This window comes from Physeter macrocephalus, chromosome 11, assembly GCF_002837175.3.
Source record: "Physeter macrocephalus isolate SW-GA chromosome 11, ASM283717v5, whole genome shotgun sequence".
In the NCBI taxonomy this organism is placed as follows: Eukaryota; Metazoa; Chordata; class Mammalia; order Artiodactyla; family Physeteridae; genus Physeter; species Physeter macrocephalus.
This window is the reverse complement of record NC_041224.1, coordinates 103,989,836-104,009,506: the sequence shown is the minus strand read 5'-3', so window position 1 is coordinate 104,009,506 and position 19,671 is coordinate 103,989,836. Positions and strand designations below refer to the sequence as shown.

The following is a 19,671-nucleotide window of genomic DNA, read 5'->3' as shown; positions in this document are numbered from 1 at the left end:
AATGATAAATGGCATTATACACCTGGCACCTAGTTGCACCATATACTAACTTTAAAATAATCCCCCTTATTTTTAGCTCCCTACCTCACCCTTCCCCAGCACGTGGTGCCTCTAATTCATGCATGTCCAAGATTCTGCCTTCCTCTGCAGACAATTAGGTTTGTCCTTCTGTTGCTCTGCCATGGAATTTACCACTCTTTCAATTACTTTTGCCTTCATGTTTCTGTTTGGAAATTAAGGGGGTCTGCTAGTTTCACTGGAGGTAGATTGTATATTTCTGATCCTCAGTCTTATCGTTTGGGGTTGATTTTATAAGAGAAAGGGAAGTGGACAGGCCTTTCCTCTGCTACCTTAATTTCACATCTTAGAGGCTGTTGCCTTGTTCAACACGATGGATGAGGCACGCACATCCTTGCTGGAATGAGAGGTATCGCTAGGGAAAGAACACAGGAGTAGAAGTAGGACATCTGGAGGACCCTGGACAAATCACCTACTGTGTGCTTGTTGCACTCATACTATCAGAAGGTGACCTGTCCGTATGAGGGAACCTCAGGGAACATATATTCATGATTCTAGCCCAGATGGATATAGAGGCTCACTCTTCATGGATGATGGCGAATAAATATTTTGGATCGTGATGTTACTCCATTCCCATGGATGACTGAAGAATATAATGTGTTTTCTTTCCGTGATAGATGGGCCTTGAGAGTAAGGACGATGATAAAGACTAATTTTAGGGGAAATGAGCTGGGTTATAGACTGTAAGCCTTAACCAAAACTTGCAGCAGTTTTAAAATATATGTATACCATGCTCTTTCATCTTTCCTTTCTTACTAACATTTCCTGGAATCGTCATTTTATGTTTATAGAAGGAACTCAGGGAGCCTCCTTAGAAACAATGCGGTGCTTATGTCATCTGTTGTTACAGGGTAACATGCACTATTTACTACCTAAGTCATTTTACCCTGAAAGTTAACAGGGTGAAATGACTTAGGTAGTAAATAGTGCATGTTACAGCAATAGCTGCAAATTAGAACTATGTGCGAGGTTGTTCTAGATGAAGTATGTCCGTAAAAGGAAAAAGGAAAGTAGCCCTAGGCATCTTTAAAGGGGAAGTGTTTCTCTTTGAGTTTTGTCACAGATTTTGCTGTCTAGTGGCTGGAGGCCCTGAAGCTAGGAGTGCCCACTGTCACTAGCTCTTCACCTTCCAAGCAGGAGTGAGAAAAAGCCAGGTAATTTGCATCATGGTACACTCGAAATCAAAGGCCATCCATCATTTCTGATACCTTGAATGCAATGATTATCATATCAAAGACATACGATGACATTGAAGATAATAACTTTTCTGTTGCCCATTATCTCTAACCAGCTTGGAGTAATTATTAGCATGTGTTCTTTTCAAAAGCCGAACCCTCTAGATTTTGGAGAGAAAATCCCTATTTGAGCCACCAAGAATATGTATGAGACTAGATTCAATGTCTTAATATTAACTGAGAAATTATATCAATAAGGCAGGAAGCCCAAAGGTCTTATAAACTTTGTTATTTATAATCCTTTGGAGGGCAGTATGGCTGTCTGTGTACCTGGGATTGGCCTTATCTGAGAAAGCCGTACTCCTTGACTGAGCGCGTAGCTTTGAAAGAGGACTCCATGGAAATTGAGAGAGGAAGGGGTACGTTTCCAGCTAGTTAGTTAGCAGAAAAAAACCTCTAGGAATTAGGGATTATATAAACGTACAAATATATATCAGGCTCTGTGCTAAGTGCCAGTGATAGTAAACAAAATACTTCATTCATTCATTCATTTGCAGTCACCTGGCTACTCAAAGTGTTACCCATGGACCAGCAGCATAAGTATCACCTGGAAGCTTATTATAAATAAAACATTCTCACTCCTTGTATTAGTTTCCTAGGGCCAACTTAAACTACCATGAACTGGGTGACTTAAAGCAACAAAAATTTATTGTCTCCACGGTTCCAGAGACTACAAGTCTGAAATCAAGGTGTTGGCTGAGCCATGCTCCCTCAGCAACCAGTAGGGGAATCGTTCTCCCCTTCTTCCTATCTTCTGGTGGTTTGCTGGCAATCTTTGGCATTCCCTGGCATACAGCTGCCTTCATCAACACTTGACCTTCTCCTAGTGTGTCTCTGTGTCTTCACATGGCCATCTTCTTAAAAGGATGCCAGTCATATTGGATTAGAGGTATATACTCTCCTCCAGTATGGACCCCATCTTAATTACATCTTCAATGACCCTATTTCCAAATAAGGTCACATTGTGAGGTGTTAGGGGTTAGGACTTCAACATATCTTTTTTAGGGGGAATACAGTTCCATCCAAAACAGGTCTCATCCATACCTGGTGAATGAGATTGTGTATTTTTCATGATGTCCCTGTTAATTCACAGGCACCCTAAACTTCTAGAGGATATCCCAGAGGTTGTTAATTGCCTTATACCATAGACAGTTTTTTAGTGTCTCCACCAAACTTCTCTAAGGGCTTTGCCTACAGGATATAGAGGTATATAGGATGGAGATGTTTCCCATGCAGCTTAGGGGTAATGGAGAGAAAGCTTTCCCTTTGCTCTTCAGTGCTAGGTCCAATAGGGTGGGAAGGGGAAGAGAAGGAACATTTACTCTCCCAGTCTTTGCTAGGCATGCAGATTGGTTATTGAGACAGGAATTTGAAGTGAGATTGTGGTAAAGGAATGTAAAACAAAAAACAAGTAAAACATGACTCAGAGGTCCTGTGGCATCATGCCTCTGGTGTATCAGGAGTAATGAACCACTGTGCTCCCATCCCTCCTAAAGCAGAGTCAATAAATTCTTCTTCCTGCTGTTAAAGGGTGAGTTACATGTATGGAGTAAGTTCCTGGCTTTGAGAAAGTTGAGCCATGATGACTGGAGACCACCTGAAGTTATGGAATTGAGCTTTCCCAGGTTGTCCCGACGTTAACATCTGTCCCAAAGAGAGTCCCTGTTTCCTCTCACTTCCTGGCCACCAAAGCTTAGTATTCACATCTTCAAAGTCAGAGTCTTGAATATTTTTGGGTTTTGTTTCACTAGAAGTTGATATCTTCATACTTTTCTGTTCTTTTTCTTTTTTCTTTTTTTCTGCTGTATAGCCCTCTGTCTAGTTGCTTCTCACCAGGTTAGTTGTCAGTTTTAGAATTGTTTCATATTTATTAAGGCAAGCACCCTTTAAGGGGCCTTGAGCACTAAGAAATCATAGGATGACGTTTCTCATCTGTACCTTGGTGTGACAGTAGTTTTGGTCCTGTCTGCAGACAGGACAGTTAATGCACTGATGTCTCTCCTGAGTCTCTGATCAAGAGTAAATGCAAGTGATTTGGTTTTTGGAGTTTGTTCTCTACGTAACAGGAAAACTCCAAAATCAGCAGAAGTACCTCCTGCCCACACCCGCCTCCCAATCCCACTGTGCCCTTTTCACTCCCTGCCCCACTGCAGACTTCACCTGCTGTGGCCTTCTCTCTCCATTTGCTTTCTGAACAGAATTCACTGGCCCGAAAAGCAATAAAAGGGTTTTTCTGTCTCATCAGTAAGGGAATGGGATGCCAAATATGTTCTCAGACGCAGGACAGGATGACAATTTGCCTTTTCACATTTCTTGGTGAAGAGCCTAAATCCTTAAAGTAAATTTCATCTGAGCAATTTTACATGTCCCCAAAAATAAGGCCATGGAAGAGATTCAGACCTAACAGTTTGACAGAACAGTGCAGCTTAGTTTCCCTTGAAACATTTGGTGGCACAGATATCAGGCTGCGTGTGGAAAGCTTATTTTAATGCCATTTATCAGGCCAGTTGATGGAGGCCACTACCCAGAAGCTTACCCACCCACGCTGGCCATCAGTGGCGAGGGCTTGTTTATACCAAGTCAGGTGACCTTTCATAATTTGGCACCATGGAGCCTGCCAACCAGCTCCTCTGGGTGTGATGCCAAAGAGCGGCGGGGGTGGAGTGCAGGAGAAGAAGGGACAAGGAACCTGAGTCAGCATTTATTTTCCTGGGCACCTACCAAGAAACAAACGCATGTTTCCAAGGGAGCGCTCATTCTCCCTGAGGAGAGAGCAAGATGGCTGCCAAGTCTGGTCCTGCTATTCCCCTCCAGCTGGCCCTAGCTCTTGGTACTGGCTGGGAAAAGTAGTTGCTTACCTGTCTCATCTCCAGTCACCATCACATTAGCAGTGTCAGGGAGGGCACAAGGCTGGCCACAGCTGTGAAGTGGGATTGTGTCAGTTGCTTATTTCCATGATTTTTTGAGGGGGGAGGAGGGGAAGAGGGTGCTTATAAGGCCTACATCCACGGGCTACCATGCCTCATGACCGGGTATCATCTTGTGTTACATCTTGGAATGTCCATTGGGAAGCACTCTGTTTTCCAAATTAGATTTCTATTACTTATAAAATAAGGATTTCCAATTTGGGGAGTGTGTGAATGGGTGAGAGTTAAATGAGAGTAAAAGTTAAACCTAGGGGTTCCCTGATACATACCATATCTCATCCCCAGAAGATACCGCTCTCTAATCCAGCCAAAATTCAGACTCCATACTGATTTATATTTGTGATTTGGAGGAATCCAGAGGAAATTATCAGCTCAGTCACCCAAGCTTAAAGCCCTTAGGATAGGTGCATCAACTTCTACATCTGCACCATAGGATTCTACCTGCTTTTCAGCCTAGTCCATGAGAATGTCTTCAAGATAAATGCAGCAGTCATTATGAAAGTACCTTGGTCCGTTTGGAAGCTAGTGCCTTAGAAATGCAAAGGATTACTGTTAAGGAGGCAAGCTGACTTGTCATCAGTAGCACATATGCTTTATGCCAGCCTCCGAATGTCTGTAGTTTTGCCAAGTAGTGGAATTTGGTGAGTGTTGATATGAAGCATAAGCAAAAGATATGGCCAGTCTGAAGGCACAAAAATAGAAATAGTGTTTTTCAGAGTTTTGCTTTGGAGAGTCAGATTGTCTCCTTTCTGTGTATTCTCCACTGTGTTGTTTGATCTCCCTGAGAGAGGCAAGCCATGTACTCATTTGTTCTCTATAGTTGAAAATGTCCTGCCCGTGGAGATTTGATACATATCATTGTCTCGGAAGTAAATATCTACCCATGTATGTAGATCCTTCATTTATTTGTTTTTGGTGGAAGAAGGGAAAGGCAGCAAATTTCACATGTACTTAAGTTGCCTGAAGTGACCGAAAGATGTTCATTGGTGATAACACATGAGGCTGTATTTAACTAGACATGGGGCCTGTCCTCCAGGCTCTGTGATAAAACCAACTTCACTGGAGATGGAAATCCCACGACTGAAACTGAGAAAGTTCAAATCTGTGGGCTAAGCTGAAGAACAGAATACCCACCTGATCTGCTTTAGGTTTCAGTGTGTTTGGTGTTTAGCTAAGGTATAAGTGTGGAAATGACTCCTCTTTTTCAGACAGGGAGGGCTCCCTGGAAGAAGAAGGCTTCTGTGATTCTCTTTATTTTGTAGCTGTGCCGAACTCACTTGGCCAAGCGTGCTTCCAGCATTCATGGCCTATACAGACCATTTATTTTTATTTTTATGTCTGGCCACGTCTGCCAAGCTCAGGCAGAAAGCTAAAGATATATATGGATTTTATGAAGATGTGAAAATCCCACTGGACCTGGCAAGAATTCTTTCTTGGTCTGTCTGGCAAGACTTTTCTAGTTGAGCAGTCAGGGTGTGGTTTTTCCACTGGAGCAAATCTGTCTTCCCATTCCTGTCTTCATTCTTATTCAACGAGGCAGATTTTTCTAAAAATCCACATATGTAAGAAATAATAATGATTTGGATGCACGGGCTCAAGGTGCAGGTTTAGACAGGGTGGGGTGTGGGCCTGCCTTCCCCTCTCTGGAAGGCATGGTGAGAGGTCCTTAGGCGATGTAATAGTGCGCATGTGTGACAGGCCCTAATCCTAGCATGCGGCGGGGGTCTGGAAAGGCTTTGCCTTAAACTAGGCATGTCTAATAGGGTTTCACACAACCTGTGAATTTGCCCCTGCACAAGGTCAGCTTGTAGGTCAGTGGAATGCTGCACAAATTGCATTCTCCTCCAGACTGTAATTATACCTAGGAGAAGGCCATGTGTTGCCAAGTTCAGCTGACTCCAGATAGGACCAAGATAAACTGAGGGCTTGCTAATGCTTCTCAAAAACTGATTTTTAAGGCTTTGATATAAAGCATCTCTTGTTTTTTTTTTTTTTTTTTAAAAAAAGATGGTCTTGAGGTTTATGAAGGAGCCTTGTGTAGAGGATGGTGAGACCAGCCATTGTCTGCCTTCCCTGAGAGCAGAACAAGATTGTTTGAAATGGACGCATGAGGAATTCCAGTCAGACATAAAGTGAAATGCTTCGGTGCCAAAAGCTACTTAATACTAGAAAATGATTTTAAGGATTATAACAAATCAAGTAATATGCAGCTAAAGACAAAGAAGAATGAAATACGGGTATGGGGAACAGTCATAGAGTAGGAATAGGATGAAAAATTTAGGTTGTGTTTACAATTAGCTGAGGTCGATTGCGTTTTATTTGTTTGATGGAAAATGGCTATAAATATGTGTCTGTTATATGCCTGTAACTATAGTAATTTCTTAAAGTGTGAGCTTTCTTCTAAAGTAAGGTCCATCCTTAAATATCTGGGCCATTCCAAAGGAAGAGGGTAAGTCAGGCAACATCTGCAGGTTTCTTCAACGCTAACGGCTAAGTGATTCCAAAGTCCACTTAAAGCAGAATATTCAGTAGATGAGCAAACTTTTATAAGTACTCATACTCTCTCATAAATGTTTTCTGAAATATCTTTCTCGAACAGCCTGAAATGGGCATTTTATTCCCCGGACCCACTTGGAAGGAGGTCACATTGAGAGCTTCAAGGCATAATTCTGCCTACCTGTTCCACATCCACGTGGAAAACCATGAATTTGACATTCACATTATGAAGCTATGGACTAATAAAGTCAGGAATCCTACCAATATCCAACAGTCAAATGTGGAGGACTGGCCTGAGGGTCTGCAGTGTGAAAGCCCCTCCTGCTGGCTGGTCGTAATGCCTAATGCAGAACCTTCACCCCAGTGGCCACGTGGCATGGAAGGAGCCCTTTCTGCGTGGGTAAGGGGAGCTTAGGTTGCAGTGTTGGTTGCAGGTCCTGGTCTGCAGAGCTTCTCATCTCTCAACTCTCCCTCATGGAGAGGTTTTCCAGAGGTGAGACGTGGACTTTTGTTTCAGGAAAAAGGAACTGAGTGTAACGCTTCTGGAAATGCTTTCAGGTTACCCAGAGGAAGACTCTGCCGAAAACAGCCATTTCACTTAAAATCCCCACTTTCAATGAGTCCTGGCATTTTTTAGGTATTGTATACCTACCTAAGAACAATTAGAAACTCTTCATGTTAGCTGATCCCTGTAAATAGCTCCCTTATGTCAGACTTATTTATGTGAGTTTCTCTCATATAAATAAACCGGTCTTTGAACTCCCATTGAACAAGGATGTATATATATGTATATATATATATACACATATGTGTATGTGTTTGTGTGTGTATATATATATATATATATATATATATATATATATGTTACTTTTAATCTTTATAGCCCTGCAGTGCACCAACATCGGAGTTTGCATATTGTGAGTGTTGCTTAATTGGACTGACTGTGTCTCAGCATTGGTGTGGGATGATAGGGCAGGCATAGAAATAGAAGGCTGGTCTCCTGATTTTTCTCTTAACGACCAGTCACCAGATGATGATGCCTGTCCCTTTCCATAGCTGGTCAAGGGAATATGACAGCTCAGAAGGCTCAAGCTAAAAGCTAGAGGGCAGGACCGTTGTATTTATGGCTCTGGTTCTTAGTTTTATTTGTAGTTCTACTTAGATTGTTACATTGCTGGGAACCTTTGACTTGGGCCAGACAACTTTAAAAATTTGTTAAAATAACACAGGATAATAACAACCAGAATGCTTAAAGAATGGGTTGGTTCTGATTAATTAAATTTGTAGTTAATAAATGATTTGATATGTTATGGGGTTTTTTTGTATGTAAAGTCCTGTGGTTATTTTTAAAATGTATTCAATAGAAAAGTTCCTACTATAAAAAAGGCAGGCTATTAAATATCTGACAGCCTCAGGCAATTTAGGATTCTAAAAGTTTTCCAGATAATCATTACGATCGCCAGTCTTCACTGTTCGGTAATGCAAATAGGGAAGGTATAGTTGATTGTGATTTCTTTCAAGCCCATGATATTTTAGAGAAGCTAGTGAATTGGGAAGAATACCCAAGATTAGTTTATCTTCCTCTCATATTTTCTTTCTCTGCAAAGAGGAATTTTGAAGTTGACTTTATCTGTCTAGAAGTTAGCTTAACAAGAATGCGTATGATACGATAAAAGAAAAACAAGAGGAATTTTCAGTTAGTGGAAGGTTCTCCATAAATTGCATCTGGTTATTTGAAACTTGACCGTGATTCTAAAAAAGAATATTTTAAAAGCAGTGTAATAATTATTGGTTGATAACTAACTGAACATCTTAAAAAAAACAAAACAAAAAACCCTTTGTCCTCCCTCTTTCTTTTCCTTGTTTGTTCTCTGCATCAGTTTTCTCAATCTTGTCTTTTTTCCTCTATGTTTTCTTCCTACCTACTCTGCTATGAAGGTAAATGCCTCAGATAATAGGTAAAAATCTGGGTAAGGAGTAATGACATTTGATCACAAATATCAGAAAAGATAATTGGGTTAGAACAAAGTGTGCTTCTAGTTCTATGCCCCTTGCTTTAATGCCCTAGCAGTGAGGTGACTGCACTGACTTTACAGGACTCCTGAGCCTATAGTATTGTTACCTTTCTGGAAATCCACAGGGGGCCACTAAAGGAATAAAAGTTTACAATATTATGGTGCTCACTGCCCCCAATTCACAACTGTCCATTTGGATTGGCTCGTGTGCAGAGGCGCATAAATCCTTAGTAGGGGCGCAGTAAAAGGTAGTTCCCTAACCCCTTCTTCCCTTAGAAAATGTCTCTTATCCACAGCAATCTCTGTGTAAGTCTCTCTTCCTGCTGTTCAGCTATGTCATTATTTAAATTTCTTTGCATTGAACTAGCCCAATAGATAGTCATTGGAAAACAGCAAAAAGGATTCAAAGACAGTTCACAAGAACATGTGACCAGTAATCAGATGGTTAGCCTTACTATTAAATCATTAAAAATGCCAAATAGTGAAAAAACATTTTACCTATCATATTGGCCAACATTTTTTAAATTGATAATACTCAGAGTGGGTGAGGGAACAGGAAAACTGTCACTCTCAAACACTTGGCAGGGGTATACATTGATGGCACCTATTAGAAACAATTTGACAATATTTATCAGAATGTAAAATGGACATGCTCTTTGAACCATTTCCATAAGTCTATCCTATAGAAATACAACCTCAAGTGACCTCAGGAATGATCTGAATATATACTGAAGTCTTGGACGGGACTTTTTAGCTGACTGAACTCCCACTGAGTCTGTTTATTAAGTCTAATGTGTTGTTTTCCTCCGTGGTTTTTTTTTAGTCATTTTGCATATTGGACTTAAGAATATTTTAAACTATGTATTCTCCTCTTTGTGGGCTTTTTGACCCCTTTTTTACTTCTGATTTTTTTTCTTGTAATTTGTTTGGTAGTGTCCTTCACTTCCTAAATTAGAAGCTTTACAAACTACAGGCACCCTTGTTCTATTGTGCTTTGCTTTATTGTGCTTTGCAGGTCCTGCAGTTTTTACAAATTGAAGGTTTTTGGCAACCCTGTGTCGAGCAAGTCTATTGGTGCCATTTTCCCCAACAGCATTACTCATTTCATGTCCAATTTTGGTAATTCTCACAATATTTCAAACTTTTTCATTATTATTATATTTGTTATGGTGATCTGCGATCAGTGATCTTTGATGTAACTAATGTCATTGTTTGGGGACACCATGAACCACGCCCACATAAGATGGGGAACTGAATCAATGTTGGGTGTATTCTGACTGCTCCACCAACCAGCCATTCCCCCGTCTCTCTCCCTCTCCTCAGACCTCCCTCTTCCCTAAGACTCAACAATATTGAAATTAGGCCAATTAAGAACCCCACAATGTCCTCTAAGTGTTCAAGTGAGTGAAAGGAAGATTCACACATCTCTCACTTTAAATCAGGTGCTAGAAATGATTAAGTTTACTGAGGAAGGCATGTCAAAAGCCGAGATATGCCCAAAGCTAAGGCCTTTTGCACCAGTTAGCCAAGTTGCGAATGCAAAGGAAAAATTTTTGGAGGAAATTAAAAGTGCTATTCCAGTGAACACACAGATGATAACAAAGTGAAACAGTGAAAGTTTTAGTGGTCTAGCTAGATCAAATCAGCTGCAGCATTCCCTTAAGCCAAAGCCTAATCCAGAGCAAGGCCCTAACTCTCATCATTTCTAGGAAGGCTGAGAGAGGTGGGAAAGCTGCGGAAGAAGAGTTTGAAGCTAGCAGGGGTTGGTTCATGAAGGTTAAGGAAAGAAGCCATCTCTATAACGTAAAAGTGCAAGGTGAAGTAGCAAGTTATCCAGAAGATCTAGCTAAGATAATTCATAAAGGTGGCTACACTAAACAGATTTCTAGTGTAGCTGAAACAGCCTTCTGTTGGAAGAAGATTCCATCTAGGACTTTCATAGCTCGAGAAGGAGAAGTCAAAGCCTGGCTTCAAAGCTTCAAAGGACAGGCTGACTCTCTTGTTAGGGGCTAATGCATCTGGTGACTTGAAGTTGAAGCCAGTGCTTATTCACCATTCCAAAAATCCTAGGGCCCTTAAGAATTGTGCTAATTCTACTCTTCCTGTGCTCTATAAATGGAACAACAAAGCCTGGATCACAGCACATCTGTTTACAACATGGTTAACTGAATATTTTAAGCCCATGTTTGGGGCCTGCTGCTCAGGAAAAGGATTCCTTTCAAAATATTACTGCTCATGGACAGTGCACCTGGTCACCCAAGAGCTCCGATGGAAATGTACAATGAGATTCATGTTGTTTTCATGCCTACTAACACAACATCCGTTCTGCAGCCCATGCATCAAGGAGTAATTTTGACTTTCAAGTCTTATTTTTTAAGGAATACATTTTGTAAGGCTATAGCTGCCATAGATAGTGATTCCTCTGATGGATCTGGGAAAAGTCAATTGAAAACCTTCTGGAAAGGATTCACCATTCTAGATGCCATTAAGAACATTGGTGACTCATGCTAAGAGGTCAAAATATCAACATGAGCAGGAGTTGGTAAGAAGTTGATTTCAACCCTCATGGATAACTTTGAGGAGATCACTGCAGATGTGGTGGAAATTGCAGGAGAACTAGAATTAGAAATGGAGCCTGAAGATGTGACTGAATGGCTGCAATCTCATGATAAAACTTGAACAGATGAGGAGTTGCTTCTTCTGGATGAGCAAAGAAAGTGGTTTCTTGAGATGTGGAGTCTACTCCTGGTGAAGATGCTGTGAAGACTGTTGAAATGACAACAAAGGATTTACAATATGACACAAACTTAGTTGCCAAAGTAGCAGCGTGGTGTGAGAGGATTGACTCCAATTTTGAAAGAAGTTCTGCTCTGGGTAAAGTGCTATCAAACAGCACTGCCGGCTGCAGAGAAGTTGTCTGTGAAAGGAAGAGTCAATGGATGCGGCAGACTTTATTCCTGTCTTATTTTAAGAAACTGCCATAGCCACCCCAATCTTCAGCAGCCACACCATGATTGGTCAGAAGCCATCAACACTGAGGCAAGACACTCCACCAACAAAAATATTACCACCTGCTGAAGGGCTCAAGTGATAGCATTTTTTAGTAATAAACTATTTTAAATTAAGGTATATACATTGCTTTTTTAGACATAATACTCTTGCACATTTAATAGACTACAGCATAGTGTAAACATAATTTTTATATGCACTGGGAAGCAAAACTTTGTGTGACTCACTTTATGGCGATATTCACTTTATTGCAGTGATCTGGAACCAAACCTGCAGTATCTCGGAGGTATGCCTGTTGTACAGTGCGCAAAACAGGATGGTACTGGTATAAAGACAGACATAGACCAACAGAACAGAGGAGAGAGCTCAGAAATAAACCCACATGAATGTGGTCAAATGATCATCAACAAGAATGCCAAGACTAAAAAATGGGGAAAGGATAGTCTCTTCAACAAATGGTGCAGGGAAAACTGGATATCCAAATGCAAAAGAATGAAATTGGACTGTTATCTTTCAGCATAAACAAAAATCATTCAGAATAGATTCAAGACTTAAATGTAACATCTGAAAGTGTAAAATTCCTGTGAGAAAACATGAGAAAAGCTTCATAACATTGGTCTTGCTAGTTATTTCCTGGAAATGACACCAAACCACAGGCAACAAAAGCAAAAATAGACGAGTGGAACTATATCAAATTAAGAAGCATCTACACAGCAAAAGAAACAACCAACAGAATGAAAAGGATATATATGGAATGGGAGAAAATATTTGCAAACCGTATGTCTGATAAAGGGTTAGTATCTCAAAATATGTAAGGAACTCCTACAATTCAGTTTTTATAAACCTGATTTAAAAATGGGCAAGGACATGTATAGACATTTCGCCAAAGAAGACCTACAAATGGCCAACAGGTATATGAAAGGATGTTCAACATCACTAACATCAGGGAAATGCAAATCAAAACTACACCTAGCAGGATGGCTGTTATCAAAAACAAAAGGATAACAAGTGCTGGTAAAGATGCTGAGAAATTAGAAAAATAGAACTACCACATTATCCAGCAATCCCACTCCTAGATATTTATCCAAAAGAATTGAAAACAAGATCTCAAAGAGATATTTGCACTCCCCTGTTCACTGCAGCATTATTCACAATAGCTAAGAAGTAGAAATAAGTTAAATGTTCATTGATGGATATATTTATATATATATATATATATGCACACAATACAATACGCACATATGTATATATGTATATGCGCACATATATATATATACACACAAACACAATGGAATATTATTCAGCCTTAGGAAGGAGATTCTGTCACATGCTACAACATGTATGAACCTCAAAGATGTTATTCTAAGTGAAATCAGCCAGTCACAAAAGGACAAATACTGCATGATTCTGTTTACATGAGGTATCTAAAGCAGTCAAACTTGTAGAAGCCGAAAGCTGTCCAGGGGCTGGGGGGAGAAGGAAATGGAGTATAGCTGTTCAAGGGGTGTAGAGTTTCCGTCATGTAGGATGAAAAACTTCTAGACAACTGCTGTACGACAGTGTGCGTATAGTTAGCAGTGATGTACTGTACATTTAAAATGTTGTTAATATGGTAGATTTCATGTTTTCCTTTCTCTCTCTCTCTCTCTTTTTTTTTTTTTTTTTTACTGTAGTAAAAGAAAAAAGTTAAACCTTTCAGTCATGAAAACAAAAGAAACGACGAGGGCTTAGGGCATATATCCATTCCGTGTCCATTGTGTTCCTACCATTTTAGCTGGTTTTGAGAAACCTGGTGTTATTCCACAATTGAAGAGAGACTTTTTTTTTTTTTTTTTTTTGGCGGTAGGGGGCCTCCTCACTGCTGTGGCCTCTCCTGTTGCGGAGCACAGGCTCCGGACGCACAGGCTCAGCGGCCACGGCTCACGGGCCCAGCCGCTCTGCAGCATGTGGGATCTTCCCGGACCGGGGCACGAACCCGCGTCCCCTGCATCGACAGGCGGACTCCCAACCACTGCGCCACCAGGGAAGCCCAAGAGACTATTTTTAAAGGTCTAGTTAGAGGTAGACAGAGAATTTGACACAAATAGGGAAGAGAATACAAATGCTCTGACTTGAGCACTGCCTACCCCCTTTTTAGGAAGTAGCACCGCATTTCAGAAAACTCTTAAGGTTTCAGTCCAGCCGAAGGTAACAGACCCTTTCTTTCCAAACACTTGCCGTGCCAGGTTATTAAACAGAATTGCAAGGATGGTAACATCCTTTCTACAGGGCAGCCTGGTTGAACAATGAAGTGGGGATGGATTTGCTTGTTTTTATTTTTTGTTTTTTTTTAAATTTTTATTTTATATTGGAGTATAGTTGATTTACAATATTGTGTTAGTATCAGGTGTACAGCAAAGTGATTCAGTTATACATACACATATATCCATTCTTTTTCAGATTCTTTTCCCATATATGTTATTATGGAATAGTGAGTAAAGTTCCCTGTTCTATACAGTAGGTCCCTGTTGGTTATCTATTTTGTATATAGTAGTGTGTATATGTTAACCCCAAGATCCTAATTTATCCCTCCCCCCAACCTTTCCCCTTTGGTGACCATAAGTTTGTTTCTGAAGTCTATGAGTCCATGTCTGTTTTGTAAATAAGTTCACTTGTATCATTTTAGATTCTACATATAAGTGATATATGTTGTCTTTCTCTGTCTGACTTACTTCACTTACTATGATAATCTCTAGGTCCATCCATGTTGCTGCAAATCGTAGAATTTCATTCTTTTTTACGGCTGAGTAATATTCCATTGTGTATATGTACCACATCTTCTTTATCCATTCCTCTGTCAGTGGACACTTAGGTTGCTTCCATGTCTTGGCTGCTGTGAATAGTGCTGAAATGAACATTGGAGTGTATGTATCTTTTCGAAGTATGGTTTTCTCCAGATATATGCCCAGGAGTGGGGTTGCTGGGCCATATGGTAGTTCTATTTTTAGTTGTTTTTTTTTTAAGGAACCTCCATACTGTTCTCCATAGTGGCTGTACCAATTTACATTCCTACCAACAGTGTAAGAGGGTTCCCTTTTCTTCACACCCTCTCCAGCATTTATTGTTTGTAGACTTTTTGATGATGGCTGCTTGCTTTTATCCAATGACAGACAGAACCTCAATCTCAATTTCAGTCCCTCCCTCTCTCTCTGTTCTCTTGTGGTTACTCTCTTGCTTTCTTTTAATTAGCTATTAGAAAACCTTGAATTTGAACCTTGTTTTTCCTGTAGGTAGAACGTGTTACCCAGGGTTTTCAGAACCCTAACTGGATAGCATGGTGAATATTGGTTTGAAGACATTTTTGCAACCCAGTTGTCCTCTTGTCATAAATTTGATTCCTGTGCCTGTCTCCTTGACGTTGATGTGAATGCCACGACCAAGCTTGTATCTCAGTCACTATCTTGGTCTTTTAAGGATAAATCTAGTCAATTCCCAAAGCTTTTCTTATTTTGAATTTGCTTTGCAGTTAGTTCAAGTCATGGTTTTATTCGCCTTTTTAGTTCTTCTCAGCAATTTTAAATCATTAAATTCTACAAAATTTATGACGTCAAGGGCATGAGTCCAGAGCAGTGCCAGGCATGTAACAGATGCACAGCAGATATTTGTTAATGAATGAATGCATGTCTGAATATGTACACAAAGCTTCGGTAGGTTTTTCTTAATTTTGTATTGGACTTTAAAAATCATTTCACTTTAAATTTGTGTTCTCTAAGAAAAAGCTAGAAATTGCATTTTTTAAGAAGATTTTGATATACATAATATCTTGTTCCTTTGCTTTCATATAAAAAATAAATAAAAATACCCAGTACCTTCTTTATTTCTTTTAAAAACTGCAATTCTGTATCCTCCAAGAATCTTTCTTTAAGGCTAATGTTGAAATGATTAAACACATTAGGCTGAAAATCAGATTTTCCTTTTATCTTGATGAAAGCTTAGTGTTTACTGTACTTTCGGCCTAACAGTAAGATAAGAGTAGCCATGCTGAGAGGAGAAAGATAAAGGGCTGGCGATAATTGATTCAGCATCAATCAATAGGTAATTAGACAGTTGGACAAATAGACAGTCTTGGTTGGAGCAAGCTCCTGTTATCCCTTATTGTTCAACCAGCAAGCAACTCAGCTAGTTAGTATCAATATAAATGTAGGTGTTACTGTTTAATCTTGTCTTCACTACATTTTTGGTAGGTTTGTGTGTACATAGGTGGGAGAGGAAGCATAGCTCTTTAGTTTGTATTTTACCCAGAAAAGTGCATTAAAAACATAAGATTTGGTGATGTTGTGTGCGTATTTCCTATTGATTTGTGTAGCCCTGCCACAAGAGAGAAAAAAAAGATAATTTTTTTCCCTTAGTGGCCACTGTGCAATACATTCTTTGGGGCTGATTTGGTTTAGAGAGAGACAAAACTGTGATGAGCTCTCCATGGAATATTCATAGGGGTTGAAATTATTGGCAATGAGGTATTTGGAGTTTCTAAAAAGATTATAAAAGTTTCTGTATACATCATATATTATTATAAAAGACCACTTCTAAATAATTTCAAATTAAATCTGTATGTACACAGTATTATTTATATTAATCATAGCACAAATACAAAGCAACCTAACCCTCCTGACTAGGGCAATTTTATTTAAATAATAAGTCAAGTCTGTGTCAGGACCTGTTTTAGGTGCTTTACCTATATTATGCCATTTAATTTCTAGAATAAATGTACAAACTAAGTACAGTCAGCCCTACTTCATGATGAAAAAGTTGAATTCTTAGAGGTTAAGTCACTTTTCCTAGGCCATATCACTGGTAAACAGTGGAGTCGAGATCTCAATGATATTCCCCCTAAACCACTCAGCAGATGATCCTGCAGCCAAGGAGGCTGGAGGCTGTGAAGTGACTTACGAAGTCCAACGTGGAAACAGGCCAATGATAAGTGGAAAAGTTGGATAAAAACTTGTACACGTGTTGCAATTACAGATTAGTTAAGATGTGTTTGAAGAAAAAGGATCAGAGTAAAATAAAGATTTGAGTGCTTGTAGTAGATTGGTGGAATTTGGGGTGGTGTTTTTCCTTTATTTTCTAAAATATCTATACTTGTGGATAAGTTATATTCAAATTAAAGTATTAAAACGGAGTGACTGGGGCTTCCCTGGTGGCGCAGCGGTTGCGCGTCCGCCTGCCGATGCAGGGGAACCGGGTTCGCGCCCCGGTCTGGGAGGATCCCACATGCCGCGGAGCGGCTGGGCCCGTGAGCCATGGCCCCTGGGCCTGCGCGTCCGGAGCCTGTGCTCCGCGACGGGAGAGGCCACAACAGAGGGAGGCCCGCATACCACAAAAAAAAAAAACAAAAAAAAAAACAAACAAACGGAGTGACTGTAGCATCAGTTTAGTTTACCAGACCATCTAAAACTCTGAAGGTTTTTGGTATATGCTTCTGAAAGATTGCCTGGTTGTTTGAGCTTGTGTTAATATTTTAAAATTGCAGATCATCAAGTTATTGGATGGAAAACGATCTCAAACTGTGGGAATCTTGATATCTAGTTTGCATTTAGAAATGAAGGATATCCAGCAGGGTAAGTCTTATTCATCGTTTTTTTTCCACCTTTAAAATTTTCCAGCTTTTACTGTGAAAAATGTCAAACATATACAAAATTAGAAGGCTGCGGTGCATCCCGTGTACCCTGTACCTAGCTACAAAACCATTAATCCACTCTTGTTTCATCTAAAGCACCCTCCTTCTATTAGATTACTATGAAGCAAATCTCCGACATTTTATAATTCATCCTTTAAAATGGTAACACACCACGAAAAGATGGACACTTTATGCGTAACTCCAGTGCCATCATCATGCATTTAAAAACATTTGCAGTAATGTCTCAGTGTCATCAAGTATGTAGTTCTAATATCACTGATTGTCTGTAAATTCGTCCATTCATTTACAGTTAGTTTGAATGAGGATCCAAACAGATTTCACGCATTGCCTTAGATGTGTCCATCTCTCAGGGGTTTCTTTTTTTTTTTTTTGGCTGCGTTGGGTCTTTGTTGCTGCGCGACGACTTTTCTCTAGTTGCCGTGAGCAGGGGCTCCTATTCGTTGAGGTGCGTGAGCTTCTCATTGTGGTGGCTTCTCTTGTTTCGGAGCATGGGCTCTATGCACACGGGCTTCAGTAGTTGCAGCACACAGGCTCAGTAGTTGCAGCACACAGGTCCTAGAGCTCGCGGGCTTCAGTAGTTGTGGTGCGTGGGCTCAGTAGTTGCAGCGCACAGGCTCTAGAGCGCAGGCTCAGTAGTTGTGGCACACGGGCTTAGTTGCTCTGCAGCATGTGGGATTTTCCCAGACCAGTGATCGAACTCGTGTCCCCTGCATTGGCAGGCAGATTCTTAACCACTGTGCCACCAGGGAAGTCCCCTCTCAGGGGTTTCTTTTGATCTAGAGGTTTCTATCCTCTATTTTTGTTTTTTTTCGTAATTATTTTTTTGAAGAAGCCAGTTTCTTCAAAAAAGAAGAATATCCTGTGGAATTTCCCACATTTTAGATTTTGCTGTTTGCGTTGCCTGGTTTTTATTATGTTCTTCTGTCCCCTGTGGTTCCTGCAAACTGTTAGTTTGATCTAGAGAGTTAATCTGAGTGGGGGAAGAGTACTTCACAGATGCTATCGTATACTCTCTCAAGAGGTACATAATATCTGGTGTCTCTCTATGATGTTGGTGGGCACTAATGATCTTTGCCTAGATTCATTATTTCATTAGAAGTTTGCCAAATAATGATCTCCTAATTTGATCTCCTAATTCCCTCATTTCTTCTTCATTAGCAGGAATGATTCTATGGAGAAACACTCTCCTTCTTCATCCACTCAGTTACGTCACTGTTTCTTAATCCCCTGTTTTTCAAATGACGCGATTTCAACTTGGTTTCCTTTGGCTCAGTTTGAAATAAGACATTTAGAGAGGGAATTTTACTTGTATATATTTTTCTTAGGCCCTAGAAAAGTAAAAAACCAAAAACCTTCAGATGTTTTTGAAATCCGCGTCTTGCATGAAGACAACACTGCCCCTTTCTCGGTCATCATTTAAATGTAAATCTTCATTTTGACATGTCACTGATAATATTTTCTGAGTGGTAATACAATCTCTCATAGATGGTTTCAGTAGAATTTAGCTTGGGTGTAACAGGAGACACTCTGAGACCACACTTCCTTTCAGGTTTTAGTTGGTGTTGCCTCAAAGTTATTTTATTCTGAGGCACAGCAGAAAACCCCCGTAGGTCCCGAACTGAAAGGCACTTAAGAAACTTTCACACATTATTTTTCCTCTGAAAAAAGCTTTGTTAAGGGCTTAAAATTTTGCTTTATTACAAACATTTAAAATTCCACATAAAACTAAACATATCCTGAGTCAGATGACAGTCACAGAGTATTCAAATAAGCTTGTCTGTTTTTAATATTTCAGCTTAATAGTAGAACTGAATACATAAGTGTGAATATTAAACCTCAGACGATGTTGCACTAGTTGATTTGAGTTTGGGGCAGAGGGTGGCTGGCAAGGTCCACCTTCAAAATTAGAAAAGGTTTCTTCAGTGGCTTTAGGTAGTAGATCTTCTAGAATGGAATTTCTGAAATTCACACAGAAAACTGTGATGCTGACGCAAATGAAAAATGAAAAAAATAAAACCAAAAAAATATCGGCAGGCAAGTTTATAATCTTTTGTCAAGGAGAGTCACTTCTTTGATGCAGTCATTGAAATAGAACGGAATTTTTCAGGTATAGTGGCAGAGTCTTGTCCTAAACCACGGTACTGTTTATAAGCCTGGTAAAAATCAAGTATGCTTGGTTTCATCACCACGACAGGTAGCACTATGGATATGAGCTTTACAATGTCAACAGC

At 40.0% G+C, this 19,671-nt stretch overlaps 1 protein-coding gene across 1 annotated transcript in view; it reads left to right on the top strand.

Moving 5' to 3' along the window:
- The window catches only part of FMN1 (formin 1), a 321,102-nt gene that overhangs the window by 106,000 nt on the left and 195,431 nt on the right, over positions 1 to 19,671 (top strand). The window contains 1 exon segment of the mRNA XM_024133632.2: positions 17,273 to 17,360. Within this exon segment, the coding sequence (XP_023989400.1) occupies positions 17,273 to 17,360 (88 nt within the window).